An 18,216-nucleotide genomic window follows, 5' to 3' on the forward strand; every position below is an offset into this window, starting at 1 on the left:
AAACCGCGTTAAGTGAATAACAGAACATATGGGATTAATTCCAATAGAACCCAGCCCGACCCCCAAACTCCACTTTTTGACGACAAATAACTATGTTGTAGTAAAAATTCTATCTTAACTTTATGGTGGCATGAAAAACAAGTAATATAGAAGAGGTTAGGTTAGGAAAGATAAAGGTTAACATAGGAAAAATAAAGAATAGGTTAAAAAACGAAAATTTTTGAGGAACACTCACGGTAGTAGAAGAGATGGGTCGGCATACGGGGATGGAGGCTGGTTCCGAGGCAGAGGGCAGATTACTGCCCCTCAGGTGAATCACCATTACTAGGTGAATCACCATTACTAGGTGAATCAATATCACTGTCACTTACAGTTGTCAGGGCTTCCCTGACAAATCCCTCAAAATCAACTTCACTCTCACTATCACTGGCTTGGACTGGCTGTGGTGGGTTGCGGGCGAAGAAATCTGTTATGCTCCCTCCCTCCCTCCCTCCCCGGGGTAGTCACGTCATAATACTTTAAGCCAATTAAAGCTAGCAGCAGAGGGGGGTAGGGCTGCATGGCCAATCACAGTCCGAGACGTCATATGACGTCAGTGATAACGCAACAAAGACACACACTGCGCAACCTTACCGCGCCGCTTGCCCAAGCGGAGGGAGGAGGAAGGAGAGGCAGGCAGGCAGGCAGGAGGGCGGGCGGGCGGGTGGCGCGTGGTCAAAATCTAAAAATAGCATCCGAGCCGGACACTCACCGCGTATATGATGAAAAATGCCGCGTTAAGTGAAAGTTCAGCTTTGGCAAGGCACCGCGTATATGCGAAAACGCGTTAAGTGTAAGCGCGTTAAGCGGGGTAAAACTGTAAATGCGACAAGTAATGAAATGTTCTATTGAGGAATTTTTTTCCATAAAAAATAATGTAATTAGGGATACAGTACTTTATTTGCATTCTATCATGTACAGCCGCGGACAAAAGTTCTCTCCCGCTCCCAGGCATAATGTGACTTCAAAACTGTTTTGGACCCAACAGATGTTACACCGGAATGTTTATCAAGGAGGCAGGAGGGGGGGGATAGGAGGAAGGTTGTTTGGGGTGGAGAATGACGTAAAATATATCCATCCACTGATGACATTAAGATGGTAGAGATGGTTTACAATAATAATGATAATGAATGTATCAACAAAAATCTTATATACATGGTAAAGAATTACATCAGGCCCTTCAAATTCGCAGGGGTTAAGTTCTCAAAATGGCCGCGAATCGCCAAATCGGCGAATATCATTTGCGGAGGGGGGGGGGGGGGGATGCATTTTTACTCCTGTGCAAAGAAATGTGTATTCCCTTTGTGTTTGCCCTGAGGACAATTATTTATTTTACCTGTATGTATATATATGTGTGTGTGTGTGTGTAGACACGCTTACACAAAACACATACCAGTAAATGATAATGGGAAAATCCTCTCACAAATAACCAGAAAAAATTTATTAAAAAGTGACAGTCTACCCGCAAATCTACTCCATGCTCTATTTATAACAAAGCACGGAGTGTACTTGAGGGTAGACTCAACAGTTTTAATACATTTGTTTCTGATTATTTGTGAGAGGATTTTGCGTTAAGCCTGATGAACCTACAACACGCCAGCTGACTGAGGTGCTCACAACCATTGCACGTAGTCTCAGTGAACAGCTAGAAGAATACAATGCCAGGCCTCATCCTCGGAACCTAGTGTACTCTGCCCTTGATAAGGGTATGGAGGAATATATGGCCTTGTACATGTCCCGTGTTAATGGTCGTCAGCAGGTCCTTATTACTCGGTACTCGAGTGCAAGGCCCAGCCTGTTAATGCCTTGGCAAACATCACTTTAGGAGATGATGATGATGGCACCACCGATGATGATATTAAAGTGTTGGGTGACTTACTGGTGGAAGAGCTGCCTCAAGACTTTGATGCTGAGGTTAGAGGAGGAAGCAGTAACCTGCCTCAGAACCCATCAACCAGCCCCTCAAGGTAAGTTATTATTCTACAGTATAAAAATATTGTTATCAACAAAATGTGCAATGTGTATGAATACATTACAGTAATGCCATTTTCTTGGTGGGCTGTAGGGGGGTTTGGCTTATTTACTGTATATGTATTTCAGTGTCACTCGTTTCGCGATTTTAACTTAATCTATGCTAAACCCGGTACCAATTAGTCACGAAACACGAGATCCTACTGCATTTAAAACATTTTGCCCGAACATCTGGGTCCTATTAACAACACTCCTCCAGTCTCTCTGCCTGACAAGGACAAACATTACTGTACATCTCTCTATTATGAGTCATATGGTTCACCAACTGAGCCCATCATTCTGTTATATAATACCGAGTCATATTTTTATTTTGCAGCCATCCAGCGTGAGGAAGAAAAAGTTAAACGCTCAATGAAGGAAGCTGCTAAAAAAGGTGATAAAGATGTATGCCGGATGCTTGCCAAGGAAATTATACAGTCACGAAAAGCTGTTACTCGGATTTACACGAGCAAGGCTCATCTCAACTCTGTACAGTCACAGATGAAGGCACAGTTAGGTAAGTGTAATCAAGGCCATATTCAGCCTTGTGTTGGTTCTGTAAAAAATTTGGGGTCACATGAATATTAATCCCCCAGTTTATTTCACTTTTAAGATTAACCTCAACTGCTAACCTAACCTACCCCAGGTAGCAGTAAGGTGTTTAATCATTTGGTGAAATAAGCTGGGATGGCTTATTTCATGTAATCCAACTTTTGAATGCCAAAGATCCACGGGATTCTCACTCAGAAATGTAAAATTTTGTCAGGAAAATTTATTATAACTTTTTTTTTTTCATGCAAATGCTTTCCCACCATGGTAGAGGGAGCCAGAGTCAAGGGTATTACATGCACTATCTCACATTTGAGTTGCCTTTCCAGATGTGTTGTGTTTTACTGTATAGTGTTCCTCATCCACAAGTTGTCCCTCTGGTATAGGGGGATTCCTTGATTTATGATAGTGTTACATTCCTGAAAATCACAGAGTAGACCGAATATTGAGGTGCAACTGTACTTGTATCACTTCATGTATCACTCTGAGTCAGCAGGTGAAAGGAGTTTGTTGCTCCTACATCCACCCATTGTGTACAGTACTGTAGTGGCAGAGGTCTTGGAAGAGGGAAAAAAAGCAGCAGTTAGTGTTATTTTTTCCCCCGTTTTCCTCGATGGGTTGTTGTATCGGTACGTGCTCCTTTGAAGAAATCCTCACCACACAGGAGCTGCCATGCACAGGCCAACCGGCCTATTGCAGACTCCTTATTTTCTTATGTTCCTATGAATGGTGGATCACATGCACAATCACAGTTCTTTAGAAAGCAGAAAATTCCTTTCTTTGTGGCACCAGTATTGTTTCCACGTTACTTCAGGCACTCATGCCTGCTGTTTCCTTTTTCATGTTTCCACAGTAGTCACTGTTATCATTAAGGACTGTCTTCATCACTGATCGGCTCATTAGCTGCTTGGGCGGTTGGTCACGTCTCTGTTACGCACTGTTGGCATGCACTGGCTCCTGAATGTATTTGAACCTGCTCCAGTGTTGGTCAAGTCTGGTCCGGAAAGAGCTCACACTCAGTGCAGTCACAACACTCTGGCAAGTTGTTCCAAGAGTTCACAATCCTCACTCCAAAAAAGTTTGCTTTCACAGTTTTCTGGACTTGGGGCTTCTTCAATCAACTCCAGGTAAATATGGATACTCTCGACTGAGTAGTGCCTTATCGAGATGTTTATACACCTCAATTAGGTCACCCTTGCCCATCTATAGTATAAACTAGGCAGTTGCAGGTACTCTAATCTCTCTGGATAACCGAGGTGCCATAGACGTCCGTTTTAAATTTTCTTTATAAATCTCGGCAAATGGCATTGATTTCATCCTGCTCTCACTATAGATTCTTAATCAATCAAAATTCTGAACTCCGTTATAAAGTGATTATCATATAATATTTTTATTTCAATACGTGAATAATTATGAACGATACTATATTTTTCTTATTGTAAATAATAAAATCTTAATAATTAACCCAAGCTCAAAACTGAATTCTAACCAGTGAAAAGTCCAAGTTACTTACTTTTACTTTTACTTTTATCCTCTTCGCCACTGATCTGCTTGTTAGCCGCCCAGGCGATCGGTCACGTCTCTGTCACGCACTGTTGGCAAATACTGGGCATGCACCGGCTCCTGAATGTACCGTGGTTGCCAAAGACAATAATATATTGTACTAGAAAAAGAAAAGTAACAGAGACGTGACCGATCGCCCAAGCGGCTAACGAGCTGATCAGTGATGAAGAGGATATAAGTAAGTACAATTGTACCCACACAACTTGGCTCTGGTCAAGTAGAAAAAATATTTTAATATTTAATTGCAAATAACAACAAAAGTTATGTCACTTTACATAATCACATCACCAAGACGATCTTGATTATCTAATGAATTCACTGTTCAATTTCTGTCACTTATACACAGTTTACATCCATAAGTCTCGAGAAAAACGTCAAGGTGAAGAAAACATGATATATCTACAAATATATTAAATTAAATGTACAAATTAAATAACTCATAAATAAGAAAATAAATAGAGAAAAAAATAACAAAACCACAAGTTTAACACTGTACGAAGTATTTGATTTTATACATTTAATTGATGAAAGATATGATCACAGGAACCAGGAGAGGACAGAAAGGCTTGTGGTTCTAACATTCATTTTCATTCTTACTTGCAAATTCATAAAAAAGTCCTTCATTTTGAGCATCATATGTACAGTTTTAATTTATTTTATTTTATTATAATACTTGGCAAAAAATCATCCATTCCTTTTAAGTGCTTTAAAAAACACAAACCTTACAAAACAAGCCATCATCATCACCAGGCATAACAAAAACAATCATTAATAAAACCTTTTCTATCATCCCTTAACACAACACAGCACTTAATTATTACAATGTCTGCACTGTTGCTCGACTTGTTCTTAAGGAATAAAAACGTCGAATGGAAACGGCGACCGTGTGTAATAATGATGCCTGAGAAGGCCTCTTTTTCCATTCTAAATTTTGAGCTAAAATAATAACATATTACAAGGTCTTCACAAAACTTAGGACTTATCATTAGCACAGTTACTATACACTGCTGTGCCATATATCTTTAATGTATTACATGTACAGTACCTTTGATGGGGTTACATAGCGCATGATTATTGTTGTGTTGACTCTGAGCCACGGTACGTGACGACATCCTAAGTGACCAGACATAGTAGAGACCTTGTAGTATGGCCTTCCACTGTCACCAGTTCTGAATATTCTGAATTTTTCTTAAGGATGTTGAATATAACATAGCAAGATGGAATATCCCACTGCTCATATAATCAATAAATGACCACATGACCTTGAAAAGTAATATTCAATCACTTATTAAAATTTGATTATATAAAATTATGATAAGATGCTGAGGAGGACATCTTGATTACAGGAATTTATGATGTCAGGCTGTCAACAGTACAGATAATGACACTAACCATCAGTCTAAGTTTGGCCACAAAGGTAAAGCTGGTACTGTACAGATCTCCTTCACTAGTGCATTTACAGGGGTTCGTCATATAAACGTTCCACAAATCATTACATCAAGATATTTGTTTTAATATTGTTCTACTTTGATTCCATAGTACAGTATGTTTACCATTGCGAGTTTTCTTCTATCGAATGTAAACAAACACAACTCTGCCACACTGCACAAAACCTGATGAGCTCTTGTAAACCCACTAGTGAAGAGGACTACATATACGTATTCATGAACTGGACTTAACTTACATTTATACTTCCAAATACCCTGTACAAGACTTCCACAAACATTTTTAAGTATTTAAACAACATTTCTGAACCATTAAATACTGCACATTACTGTATCTCGAACCCTTTTTTTATTACTGGATTTTTGAGCAACATTATTTCCCAGCCCTCTAACACTGCATTTCCCTTCATCTCCAAACTCTTGTATACTCGTATTTTCACTGACAAAATCTCCCAAATCTATGTCATGTGACCACTCACATTAAACCTACATACAAGTACACGATACTAAGACTTTCATTGGTAAAAATATTTAAATACACTTTATGTATCCTAACCACCACCATATATCATCCCGTCCCGTAGTGCTGTACTCTACCTTCTTTACCACACGATCTGCTTAATGCACGAGAAGATATTATACAGTTGTACTAGTACCCATATTGCTATCAAAACTAAAAGAACATAACCTTCAACTCCCTATACAGTATAAAAATAGTAGAAAACTATATCAGTGTAATATATTAGCAAACTGTATTCTTTAGGTATATTATATATATTATCCTCTGAAATATATAAATATATGAAGCATATTATAGTACAGCACTTGATATATGTATATAATTTATCACTGCAGAAATAAATAAACAAATCACAATGAAGTTTGAGGAACACTTTTAAAAACCCATAACAAGAGTAACATCAACAAATGAGACATAAATATGTACAGGAGAACCGAAGTGGCCCTAGAAACTTGAAAATTGAGCTAAATGACAAATAATACTTAAAATACCCATTGTACCACAAGCTTCCTTTATCCTGGGAAGGCTATCTGGACACCCTTCATATTCTTGTAAATATTCAGGGTTTTCAGTACAGTACAAACTAATTCAACTCATGTCTGGAGTGGCACAAATTTCCATTTCCCTACAATTATTAAATTCACGTGTCCAACTTTGCAGTATGCAATATCTAAACACATGTCACCATTTAGTTTTGTTGATCTGTTTCTTCATTACAGAGCCAAAGTCATTAACATCTTGATCTTCAGCCTTTTCATCCCCTCTTTGGACATTCCAGCCCAATTTATTTATAGAAAACCCTGAATATTACCACACTCTTACCTTTTAATCTTAGAACAGATTAACATCATCTGATTCACAGAGTAGTGAGGTGCCCATGATGCAGAATTCTTGACTTGATCACAATCCCTTGGACTGAGTTGATTCCACAGATAAACATCAGGTTTTGAGATGTATAAGTCAAAATCTTACATGTTGCTAACACACCTACATATACAAATTTGTAGAAACTTTGCGCTGAAGACAAAATAATTCACGGGAGTAGGAAAAAAAACAGAAATAAGCCACAAAAATAATCAGGATGAATAATGAATGAACTTAGGGGGTTTGTTCTTCTCTAGTGTCTGGGATGAGTAGTACAGTCCAAGAAACAATTATCTTCCCAAGTTTTAGCGAATACATCACAGAAAAATTGAACTATCTGATGCATGTATCAGGGTACAGGAGGTGCCCGATATATCTTGGTTCAAGACCAAAGTCACACGACTTAAAGTGAAACAATGTTAAGAGGGGAATTTTCTCCCATAAGATTACATACAGTACATGTAAATACAGACAGGGACTGTAAGAGTGTTTACGTTGCCGATGCAAAGCACGAACATTTCTCCCAAAAGAAATAATGTGCAGGTAATAAGAAAAGAATAGGGATTGGATTTTTAAGTCATAGTCGTTTTCTACTTAAAGAATAGAAAAAGTATATGTGATATTATAAAGCAATGACTCAAATAGAAAAGAAATATTAATGTAAACCCCAAAAACACAATTTTTTAATTTTTAAAAGGATTTAACCTCAACCTATGACCAATAAATTTGCTTTTCTTACCTTGAGGAGTGAAGGTAGTCCACCTTGTTTACTATGCTTTATAATGTCTGTCTTAATATCCAGTATAATACTCATAATTGTTCTTCCCATCATTACCTGCACTTGCATTACTTATCACTCATTATTGAATGATTACAAGGATAAATGCAGCTGAATGTAAAGCTCAACCACTACTCATAGCATGATAGAACATAATATGACCGAGAAGTGTCAAGAAGGATGCTGGTACAGTACATGATGTAAGATGGCGGCACAGTGCGGAAGATTCAAATTTTGATATTGTTTATACAAAGTCAAACGAGTAGAAAACGACATAAAGACGTTAAAGCAGAGACTTTTTATGCTGCGTTCCTCAATTAGTCAACAACGTCAGTGCAAAACGACATTTAGTACAACGATATATAGTCGGGACAACCACCCTGTGCCTTGTAAACAGTTGGCAGGCCTGTTGAGCCTTGGAAAAGTGTAGCCAGTTACTTACTTTAACGATCATTCTTTATTGGGTGTATGTGGCCATATTTCAAAACCAACATTCGTTGAAAAACTCGAAACTTGTATCCAATCAGGTGTACCAACTGTCTAGAAGTAGTCTCGGTTACACTTTCAGTAAAATCCACCAGTTTTCAATACTGTATTCATCGGTCAAAGCTGGGAAAATTATTGTTTTTTAAGAGTGTACACAATGTTCTCTGCACTTGATAATATCTGAGACCAAACAATGAAGCTTAATACATTTACTGCAGTAGTCTGCATGAAGGCTCAAACTGTTACAAAAGTGCATCTTTGTCATGCTTACAAAAATAATAAACTGAGAGGCTTAAGGTTAAATCAGAGGATAAGTTAATCTGGACCACAGCAGCAAGAAGACTATACATACAGACATAGAAAGCTCAGGTTCACTTAGAATGTATTGAGTGAGTGTGGTCAAAGAGTCTATGAAAACTGCCGAGAGGAAACCACCAGAAAATCTCGTCCATCTGAGGTAACCCGTGTACTACTGTTACTTTAGTGGATCATTACCAGCTGATCTCCTTTTCCATAAAACTGTACTGTATGTCCCCTTAATACTCAAACACAGTTCTTCAAATTGTCAACTTACACTACTCAATAGTTAATACATTGGGACACACAAGAACCTTCAAACGATTAAAATAAATTACCGTAAAAGAAAAAATTGTACAGCAATTAAAAACTGCTAACTTTGTGTTTACATAAAAAACATTATATCTACTTCACAAATTATAGTCACCACGACACTTACACTCCCCTTCAACCCAATCATCCATTTTTACCATTACTGTACTGTGGAAAGTAATCATTAACCTTGATTGACATCTTGTTACTTAAAAAAAATATATATACTGTATATTACCACCTACATCACTACACGGTAACTATATCCTATTCTTCCTCTGCCCAATCATCTCATCCCATACCTTTTGCAGCTTCCATCAACATTTCTTGTACAACAATGCCAAAGGTTTAGTTATCCTGCAACATCCTCAGCATACGAGCCTGTTCCTCGGGATTGAACTTGCTGGCTACTGATCGCACTCCTCGCTCTGTCAACGTCCAAGCCTTGTTGACGACATAGTTCTTGATGCAGAAGTAAGGAGAGAGGACCTCCTCCACCAGGGTGTCATCAACACGACCCAGGGAGCTCAGCCGTGTCACCTCTCGTATAGACGCCACTCCACTCTCCCCTGGCGCCTGGTAAAGATGTCACACATACATTATTATTACTGTATTATTATTGCAGAGGTACATGGACAAAGCAAACTATAATTATTAAACTGCTCCTGTTAACTTGTACACTGACTGCAGTGATTCCATGGTAATTAAAGGGTGATTTAAATATTTCCTTCAGGTAATCAGTAAATTCTAGTTTAGAGATAATGGTAATTATTGCATAGAAATGATCTGTGAACTTTTGCTAGTAATTACGAAGTTGGAGACATAAATTATACCAGCAGTCAGTCCAGCTCAGTACAGTGCAACAGTCAGTCCAGCTCAGTACAGTACAACAGTCAGTCCAGCTCAGTACAATAGTCAGTCCAGCTCAGTACAGTACAACAGTCAGTCCAGCTCAGTACAGTACAACAGTCAGTCCAGCTCAGTACAACAGTCAGTCCAGCTCAGTACAACAGTCAGTTCAACAAACAGAAGCATTCAAGATGTCTTGAGTATACTCGTATTCTACCATCAACCCACAAGCACCCGCCTTACCACACCAAGCACCCACTTACCACCTGCCCACACCGTCAACCCACCTTGCCAATGATGCTGATGAACACTGGACGGATAAACTCCAGCACCATGTCAACAAAGGTCTTGGCGTCGTGTTTCTCCAGCACTTGAGGTTTTTGTGGCCGTTTTGTCACTGGAGGTTTGGGCTGTGACACCTTCTGAGACTGTGATGAGGGAAACAGGAAGCTGAGAATACTGCCTAAGCCTGGGGAGGACGCTGCTGGGGAAGATGCCACTGGTGAGGGTGCCGCTGCTGGGGGTCTAGGTGCTGGAGTCCTAACAGGTGGTGGTGGGGGCCTGGTGGGGCTGTTTCCTGGTGGTCAGATATAAATTAGTCAACTACAGTATAGGGTGTTGGGGAAAATGGAAATCTTGGTAATGTCGTTACATAATGATAAGGTATAAATTTAGTATGGACTGCAGTGTAAAGGAAACTTAAAAGTAAAAAAATGAGGGTCAACAATGTCCAGCAGCACAGAAACACTGTCAGCATGTTCATAGACTAATAAATATATTTTTAACATGAACTGGCTAAAAAGTTACCGATTTACAAATCATTACAAAACTTAAGGGAATATAATCTTAATGACGACAACATTGATGGTGATGACAACCACAGTGACAGCGAGTGAGAGTGGTGAAGACGACAACTACAGTGGGGATGCAAATTGCATCATCTTTGGTAGAAGCTACCCATTTTTCTGCTGAATTCTCTCAGAGAAAACGCCACGCCCATGACATCCAACGGGTTGGTGGAGGCTTAAGATATGACTGGCCGAGGCTGGACCACATGACAGTGTAGGGTTCTCAAAACCAAGGTGTCATAACAACATACATCAGACCGAGTAAACCGTCCTCTGGCACTACACTGAATTTCTCTAAATAGCTCCCTAAAGTTGCACGTATATCGAGCTGTGGTCCTCCCCACCCTGCTATATGGCAGCGAGGCATGGGTTATATACAGGAGGCACCCCAAGGCACTTGAAAACTTTCACCAACGTAGTCTACGTTCCATCCTCCGAGTTTGCTGGGAAGACAAGAAAACAAATGCCAGTATTCTCTCTGACAAAATCTGTAGGAGTATCGAGGCTACCATTATCCATGAACAATTACAATGGACTGGCCATGTTACCTGCATGGACAACAGTAGACTGTCAAAGCAGCTACTTACAGTCAATGAACAAAAAGTACAAGGACAGTTTTAGGACAAACCTGAATAAGTGCCAATTCGACCCCCTCACCTGGGAGATGATTACTCCACACCGTAACACTTGGAGGAGCACCACACAAGAAAGTGTCAATTCTTTCAAGTTAGCCCGACTGCATACAGAGGTCGACAAGTGCTAATGCCGGGAAAACGCTGCCGCCGCCCCTCCCACATTAGATGTAGCCCTCCACATGTCCAACATTTGTGGACGGCCCTGCCAGTCCCGTATCAGCCTCTCTAGTCACCTCCGAGTTCACCAACGAAGGTGACATCCTTAATAAATCATATCATTTTATCATAGCTGGATGATCGTCATACTCGATTCCGAGTAACAGCAAAGTAGTAGTGTGTGTGTGTGTGTGTGTGTGGTATGATGGTGTGGTGTGGTGTTGAGAGAGAGGCTCACCAGGGAGGGAGGAGAGGTAGTTGCCCATGTAGTACTTGAGGAACTCCAGGACCATGGTGGTGACGGGCGAAGAATCTCCTCCAGATCCCCCTAAAAGAGAGCTGGGAGGTCTAGGCGTGGTCTTAGGTGCAGGCGTGGGCTTGGGTCTTAGGTTAGGCCAGTGGTCAGGCTTGGGGGAGTTGTTGTTGATAGAGTTGGGATTCTTGGAAGGTGCCGACTGGATCTGTGGGCATGAGTAAGGGTGTTAGAGGGCTGGGTGGTGGCATAATATTCTGCAGGCATGTCAGGAAGCCTACAGTATAATTGCCTGATCATCAGACTGTTTCCTGCCAGCAAAAGTAAGATAGCACAAAGAAGGGCGTTATACTGTTGAGTCATGAAGACTGATGAATTTATTGCCAGTGGAGGACCTCGAAAAGAAAAAAAAGTGGGGTAAATGTTGGTTTGTAGTGCACACAGGTTCAACATTGTCAAAGTTGTAACAGCAAATGCAATGTGTTCTCCCACATTACAAATCCTACCATTCAAATATGCTGGGAAAGGGAAGATATGAGTGCTGGTATAGAAGCGTGAGACGTGGGACAAGAACCACAGGTAAAAAGACACCCTGGAATGAGTCCACCAAACAACAAAACAAAGCAAACTGATGAGAAAGCCCATCGCTATACCCTAGTTATTTTAACCTCAGATACACTACGGTACACCATAGTACACCCTGATATATAATACAGGTGGCTTTTTCTTCACTTAGGCTACACAGTGGCTTTAACCCTACAATACATAAGTTAGAGTGACAACATTACCCTTTGGCTTTCTGTTCTAAAATAAGAGATATCTGGACCCAAAGTGGAGGGATAAGATTCGGCACCTTCTCTCTTACTTACCTAGAATGTTACCTTCTTAACTCGGTATACTGCTGTGGGTTGCACTTCATCAGAGAGTGAGACGACCTTTACAGTACTGGCTCCTACTAAGACGACCCAAGTTTTCTAGTGTGTCACAGAGACTAAGAGAGACTGTGAGTGATGGTTAATCCAGGAGTCTTACCGTTTCTGGTCACATGGATCCCAGTCGTAATAGACCCGAACCAAACCGCACCTAGACCCCCACCCTAACTTAAACTAACACAGACCATCAACATAATCTAATCTGGCCTACAGACCCAAAACCTAACCTAACGTAGATCCCCAACCTAACCTGTCTGACCTAACAAAGACCACAGCCGATAGACTCATCATGGCCGTTTAGAGACAAGAGATTCACCATGGCCATGTACAGACAAGAGACTCACCATGACCGAGTAGAGACAAAAGATTCACCATGGCCGGGTAGAGACAAGAGACTGACCTGGGAGAGATATGGGCCGAGGGTGTGGCTGATGAAGGCAGTAATGGCGGAAGAGGGGTCGTCAGAGTTGTACATCTGCATCACCATGGGCATGAACTGCTTGATCACATCCGCATACTGCTTGGTGGTGGGCGAGCCTTCCAGCATACCCACCAACCCGAGCACCAGACTCTGTAATGATGATATTGTATTAAAGGGCTGATAAAATGACTTCACTGAGAAACCAAGACAATGAAATAGACATCTAGACACTTGAGAAAGACACCTAAATAGACATCTAGACACTGAGAAAGACACCTAGACACTGAAATAGACACCTAGACACTGAGAAATACACCTAGACACTGAAATAAGACATCTAGACACTGAAATATACACCCAGACACTGAAATAAGACATCTAGACACTGAAATATACACCCAGACACTCGGGCGAATGCTATGTATAAATGTTTTACTTTGAGAGATTATTATTATTATTATTATTATTATTATTATGACATTATTATTATTTCAAGTTTTTTAAAAGACTTTCAAAGCAGCGGCATCAAGTAAGAGAGAGAGACTCCTCCTCACCTCAATAGTAGAAGAACTTTGGCGATAGGACTGCCCTACCCTCCTCCTCCAAGAAGGCTCTCCACGCCCTCACGTCTCGGCCAACGCCTCGTCTAAGGGCAGCCAGTGATTCTCGAAGGAAGGAGAAGACCCGTCCTGATAAAGCGTTGTATGTTGTGAACTCCATGTAGCACTGACCCATCGAGATCTCATCGTTGTACGTCTGCCAAAGGAGTTGAGACACGTGAGGGTAACTAATTATGTCTCTTGTTCACACACACACACCCCTTTCACATGCACAAACCCACCCCTCACTCCCCCTTTCTCTCTCACACACACTACACACACACTACACCCCAAGCTCTTATAAATACATAAACCCACCCACCCACTCCTCCCACACACACATCCAGCCCCTTACACACACACAGACACTCACTCACCCTGACTAAGGACTGGATCTTGCTCGGTATAGAGAAGATGTCAATGTTCTGTACCATCTCGCCGATGCTCTTGTACCCGAAGAAGCGCAGGAAAGTCGTCAACCAAGACCCTTCCTCCTGCAACACAACATAGTTAATGACATCACGTACTCCTGACTACAACACTGGCGAATAAAGTCTTGTACACCCGACTACAATACTGGTTAATGACGTCATGAACACCTGACCTGTCTGCACCGCAGGTTAATTAGTTCATATATAATCGGCCTAATTAGTGATGTCACTGGTTTCGGTAGGATTCGTTCAAAGAGCGGTATCTGACAACTCAACGGGAGCCTAGCGAATGACGCCGTTGTAGGATGGTACAATATGTTAACCGACTCGTGAACCGACTTTCTCGATGCCTAACCCATTTCTGGCATATCTTTATATATTTGCAGGTAAAACGTGCAGCAGAAAAAAGGACAGCCAGCCCGAGATGATACAACAACACAAGCCGATAACACTTGTATGTGTAGAATATTCTGCACATGGTTCATTTCCTCGTTTAGAAGTGGTTTTACTCTTGGAACAATATGAAAGGCATTTGTTGCTCTAAAATTATCATTAATTGAATAAGCGTACATAGAAGGTAACAATATAGCCAACTGTTACTTTTTTCCAAAGGAACGAATGGTCGTCAACTCAACTCACCTCATCAGGTATGGTCGACCCCTGGATCTCGTTGTTCTCAATGGCGTTCTGGTCTGTGTCTGTGTCTATCTTCCTCTGCATGACTGTCTGTCCGCCCCCTGTCGAGGCCCTTCCCTCTACCTTCGCCCGCCCCATGCTCTCACACCTGCGGAGGGGCAAGAAAGGGATAATAACAATACTATTTATCCAAAAATATAAGAATTGTGGCCCAGAAATAAGAATATCCATAACACGTTCGGTAAATCAGTCAAAACAAATTAGAGCTCTGCTCCCCTCTCACTGAAAACATTGCATGGACCGCTTCTTCACTATAGTCAAATTAAAATTAAAAAAAAATGAAAAAAATTAATAAAAGTGAATAGGATTTGAGCCCAAAAATAAGAACAATCCTTAGAGCGGAAAGACACGACCCCCTCAGATATTCACCAATCAGGAGACAGGGTTCACTTTTGCCAGATTAGGTTGAAGAGACTATAATGCACCTAACAAAAGTACTTAAATTGATTAACAAAGGTACTTAAATTATCCAACCAGGAACGAACTCGTAGCAATAAATAAATAAAATAGATTTAGGCGCGAGATAGGTAAACATTGATTTGGAAATAGAGTAGTGGATGAGTGGAACAAGTTACCAAACATCATCATTAACTCGAACACGCTGGGTAACTTCAAATATAGGTTAGACGGATATATGAGCAATAGGGGTTGGGTGTAAATGGGACTGCCTAGTATGATCAGTGACAAGGTAGATGGTCAACCCAGCCAACTACTATCACCCTCTTCCTGACTTCAGTTTCCGGGCGAGAGTATTTACACTCATACTCCACCACTCAAGTTATTTTACCATTTTTCCGTTACACACAAACAAACAAGACCTTGAGAGCCGCTTGGGTATCTCCTCATCTTCCTCCCACTTTTACCCTTCCTTCCATCTTCCCCTCGCACTCTACTCTCCTTCCTACCTCCCCTCGCCCCCATTCCCTCTCACCAGACAGGCGTGAAGGTGGTAGGGCTACAACCCGCTGGAGCTGAGTTGGGTGGACGCCGGGAGCCATTCTTGTTCCCGGCAGACGGTGTAGAAGGAGGAGGTGTTGGCGGGAAGCACCTCACACGGCAGGTCCTGGTGGGGGTTGTACTTGTGGAGGATCTCTGGCTGGTCGTGAACACCAGGTTAAGAGTCGATACCTGCAGGGAGAAGGACACGTGTTTAGGTCTTGCAGTTAGAACGTGGGTTAGAATGACTTACAAGTTACTAAAACGACGGAACCAAGTGTGTATAATAATAGTACTTAAGTGAAAATGACTTCTAAATTATGAAAATAAGTAAATATGACTTATAATCGATGAGAATTATTAATATTGACTGATAATCATTTAACAGGGATAAAAATAACTTTAGAAATTATATTATACCACATAAATTATAACACTGAAATCCAACTGTAGGTGAAAACAAAACCCCCTCTCTCCTCATTCCCCACCTCCTCCCTCCCCTCTCTCCTCATTCCCCACCTCTCCTCCCTCTCTCCTCATTCCCCACCTCCTCCCTCCCCTCTCTCCTCATTCCCCACCCCTCCTCCCTCCCCCTCTCTCCTCATTCCCCACCTCCTCCCTCCCCCTCTCTCATCATTCCCCACCTCCTCCCTCCCCCTCTCTCCTCATTCCCCTCCTCCCTCCCCTCTCTCTCCTCATTCCCCACCTCCTCCCTCCCCCTCCCCATAATACCAGAATGTAAACAGACTTTTCTGATAATAAATAAATAAATAAAATATGAAAATAAAAACAAATAAAGGAAATTCAGTAATATTGTATTTTCTCAACATCAAAAAAGTTCTCTTTGCCTCTGAGCCATTAGCCCCTTAATCTACCCATTATTATTTTGCAATATTAAATCCCATTCAAAGTTAACCCTTCAACCATTAAATCTTCAACTGTTTACCCACTGGGGCCATTAATCACCCCACACCATTATCCCAATATGCCCTTACACCATTAACTTATCGATATACCCACTAACCCATGTACCACTTTCCAATTTACGTTATATGCCCCCACTTCCTCCCCCTTCCCTTTCTCTCCTCCCTTCCTCCCCCAGCACACACCACCGGCACCATGACCTTCTTTGGTTTGACCTTAACCCTTGGGAGAAGTTAAGTATAGTACTGTGTGGTGGTGGTAGTCAGTGGTAGTGTGGTGGTGATGGTGGTGGTGTGGTGGTGATGGTGGTAGTGTGGTTTTAGTATGAAATATCGGGTCCGGTTCCAGATTCTAGTCGGTTATCAGGTCTGCTCCCAGTCCCGGCTTCGGATTGGGAGTCGATTCCGGATCTGAGTTCGAGTCAGGGTTCGCAACCGGCGTCGGGTTCTGGATCCGGTTTGGGTTTCGGGTACCGGAATTAGCTTGGCCCTGTGTGCGACACCTCCACTACCCCGGGACTTTCTCGCCGTTGTTCTGTGAGGCCAATGTACCCAAACCCGGCTGCCGGATGTCTTAGTTCTCCGTGGTGCTTCCTCATCCGGCCCCAGCCACCACCACCACCACCAGGACATCCGGCTACTCTTACACCACCACCACTACTAATTATTATTATTATTATTGTTTTTTGTTATTATTATTATTATTATCATCATCATCATTGTTGTTCTTCTTATCATCATTATCATCACCATTATTATTATTGTATTATTCATTTTATCCATTTACTACATCATCATCATCTTTGCATCTTCTTATTTCCTTATTCGTCTCAGGGTATTTTTAATTACTTCATTCTCTGTTCCTTCTCCAATACCTACCAGCCTGTCTCCTCTTTAATCTTCCTCCCCTCTTCCTCCTCCTTGACCTTCCTCCCCTCCTCCCCTCTTCCTCCTCCTTGACCTTCCTCCCTCTCCCCTCTTCCTCCTCCTTGACCTTCCTCCCCTCCTCCCATCTTCCTCCTCCTTGACCTTCCTCCCCTCCTCCCATCTTCCTCCTCCTTGACCTTCCTCCCTCCTCCTGATCTTCCTCCCTCCCCCCACATCATCACCCAACTATACTCTGTGATCTACTTAACACAATACGTTCCTTTACTCACTGACTCACTTAACACAATACTTTTTACCGTACTTAAAACCCAATACTATTATTACTTAAAATATCCCCAAATACCAAAATATCCTAAAGTAATTAACAGGTTCAGCAGGAGACCTACTGAAAAAAAAACCACTTACATTTGGATCACTACTAAAGCATTGACATCTCCCATTTGCTATTCATTAACCCTTGTACGTCACCCCTTGAGTATGATGGCCATAACGGGAAGGGTGAGGGAAGAAGTGAGGGATGGGGAAGAGTGGGGAGAAGAAAAGGTGTGAGAGGAGGAAGAATTGCCCTCCTTTTATTTCACTTGACCCTTGACCTGACCTCTCTACCTGACCCACCTGTTGTTGTTGTGGTGGTAAAGTGTTTGTTTGTTTGTGGTGTGTTTGTTGTTTTGTTTTGTTTGTTGTCCTTATAAACGATGGTGTTTGTTAACTTGTTTACTTTTTCGTGTTTGTTGTTCCACCCTCCCATCTCTTCTCCTTCCTCCCACTCCCTTCCATCTCCTCGGC

At 41.5% G+C, this 18,216-nt stretch overlaps 2 protein-coding genes across 2 annotated transcripts in view; one reads left to right on the top strand and one right to left on the bottom strand.

The window, feature by feature from the left end:
- The first annotated feature begins 1,364 nt into the window (after window positions 1-1,364).
- Window positions 1,365-3,549, top strand: LOC121875389 (charged multivesicular body protein 3-like). Its single transcript, XM_042379942.1, has 3 exons — window positions 1,365-2,006; window positions 2,387-2,566; window positions 3,452-3,549. The coding sequence occupies exons 1-3, from the start codon at window positions 1,868-1,870 to the stop codon at window positions 3,487-3,489; spliced, it is 357 nt and encodes a 118-aa protein (XP_042235876.1). The 5' UTR covers window positions 1,365-1,867; the 3' UTR covers window positions 3,490-3,549.
- Window positions 3,550-4,548: 999 nt separating this feature from the next.
- LOC121875235 overlaps window positions 4,549-18,216 on the bottom strand; it is a 44,981-nt gene continuing 31,313 nt past the window's right edge. Inside the window, exons 3-11 of the mRNA XM_042379694.1 lie at window positions 15,615-15,811; window positions 14,627-14,771; window positions 13,934-14,050; window positions 13,642-13,713; window positions 13,512-13,580; window positions 12,937-13,107; window positions 11,590-11,812; window positions 10,000-10,289; window positions 4,549-9,439 (exon numbers count right to left, since the gene is read on the bottom strand). Coding sequence (XP_042235628.1) covers window positions 9,212-9,439; window positions 10,000-10,289; window positions 11,590-11,812; window positions 12,937-13,107; window positions 13,512-13,580; window positions 13,642-13,713; window positions 13,934-14,050; window positions 14,627-14,771; window positions 15,615-15,811 — 1,512 coding nt within the window. The 3' untranslated portion in view covers window positions 4,549-9,211. The remainder of the gene's footprint in view (window positions 9,440-9,999; window positions 10,290-11,589; window positions 11,813-12,936; window positions 13,108-13,511; window positions 13,581-13,641; window positions 13,714-13,933; window positions 14,051-14,626; window positions 14,772-15,614; window positions 15,812-18,216) is intronic.

Source organism: Homarus americanus, unplaced genomic scaffold (genome assembly GCF_018991925.1).
Source record: "Homarus americanus isolate GMGI-L3 unplaced genomic scaffold, GMGI_Hamer_2.0 scaffold56241, whole genome shotgun sequence".
NCBI lineage: Eukaryota > Metazoa > Arthropoda > Malacostraca > Decapoda > Nephropidae > Homarus > Homarus americanus.

What these genes read in the sequence shown, in the direction of transcription:
- LOC121875389 (XM_042379942.1), top strand. Translation starts at nt 1,868, where the DNA reads ATGATGATGATGGCACCACCGATGATGATATTAAAGTGTTGGGTGACT. An exon ending in CCATCAACCAGCCCCTCAAG is followed by an intron (nt 2,007 to 2,386) that starts GTAAGTTATTAT and finishes TTTATTTTGCAG; the next exon opens with CCATCCAGCGTGAGGAAGAA. An exon ending in ACAGATGAAGGCACAGTTAG is followed by an intron (nt 2,567 to 3,451) that starts GTAAGTGTAATC and finishes ATGTTTCCACAG; the next exon opens with TAGTCACTGTTATCATTAAG.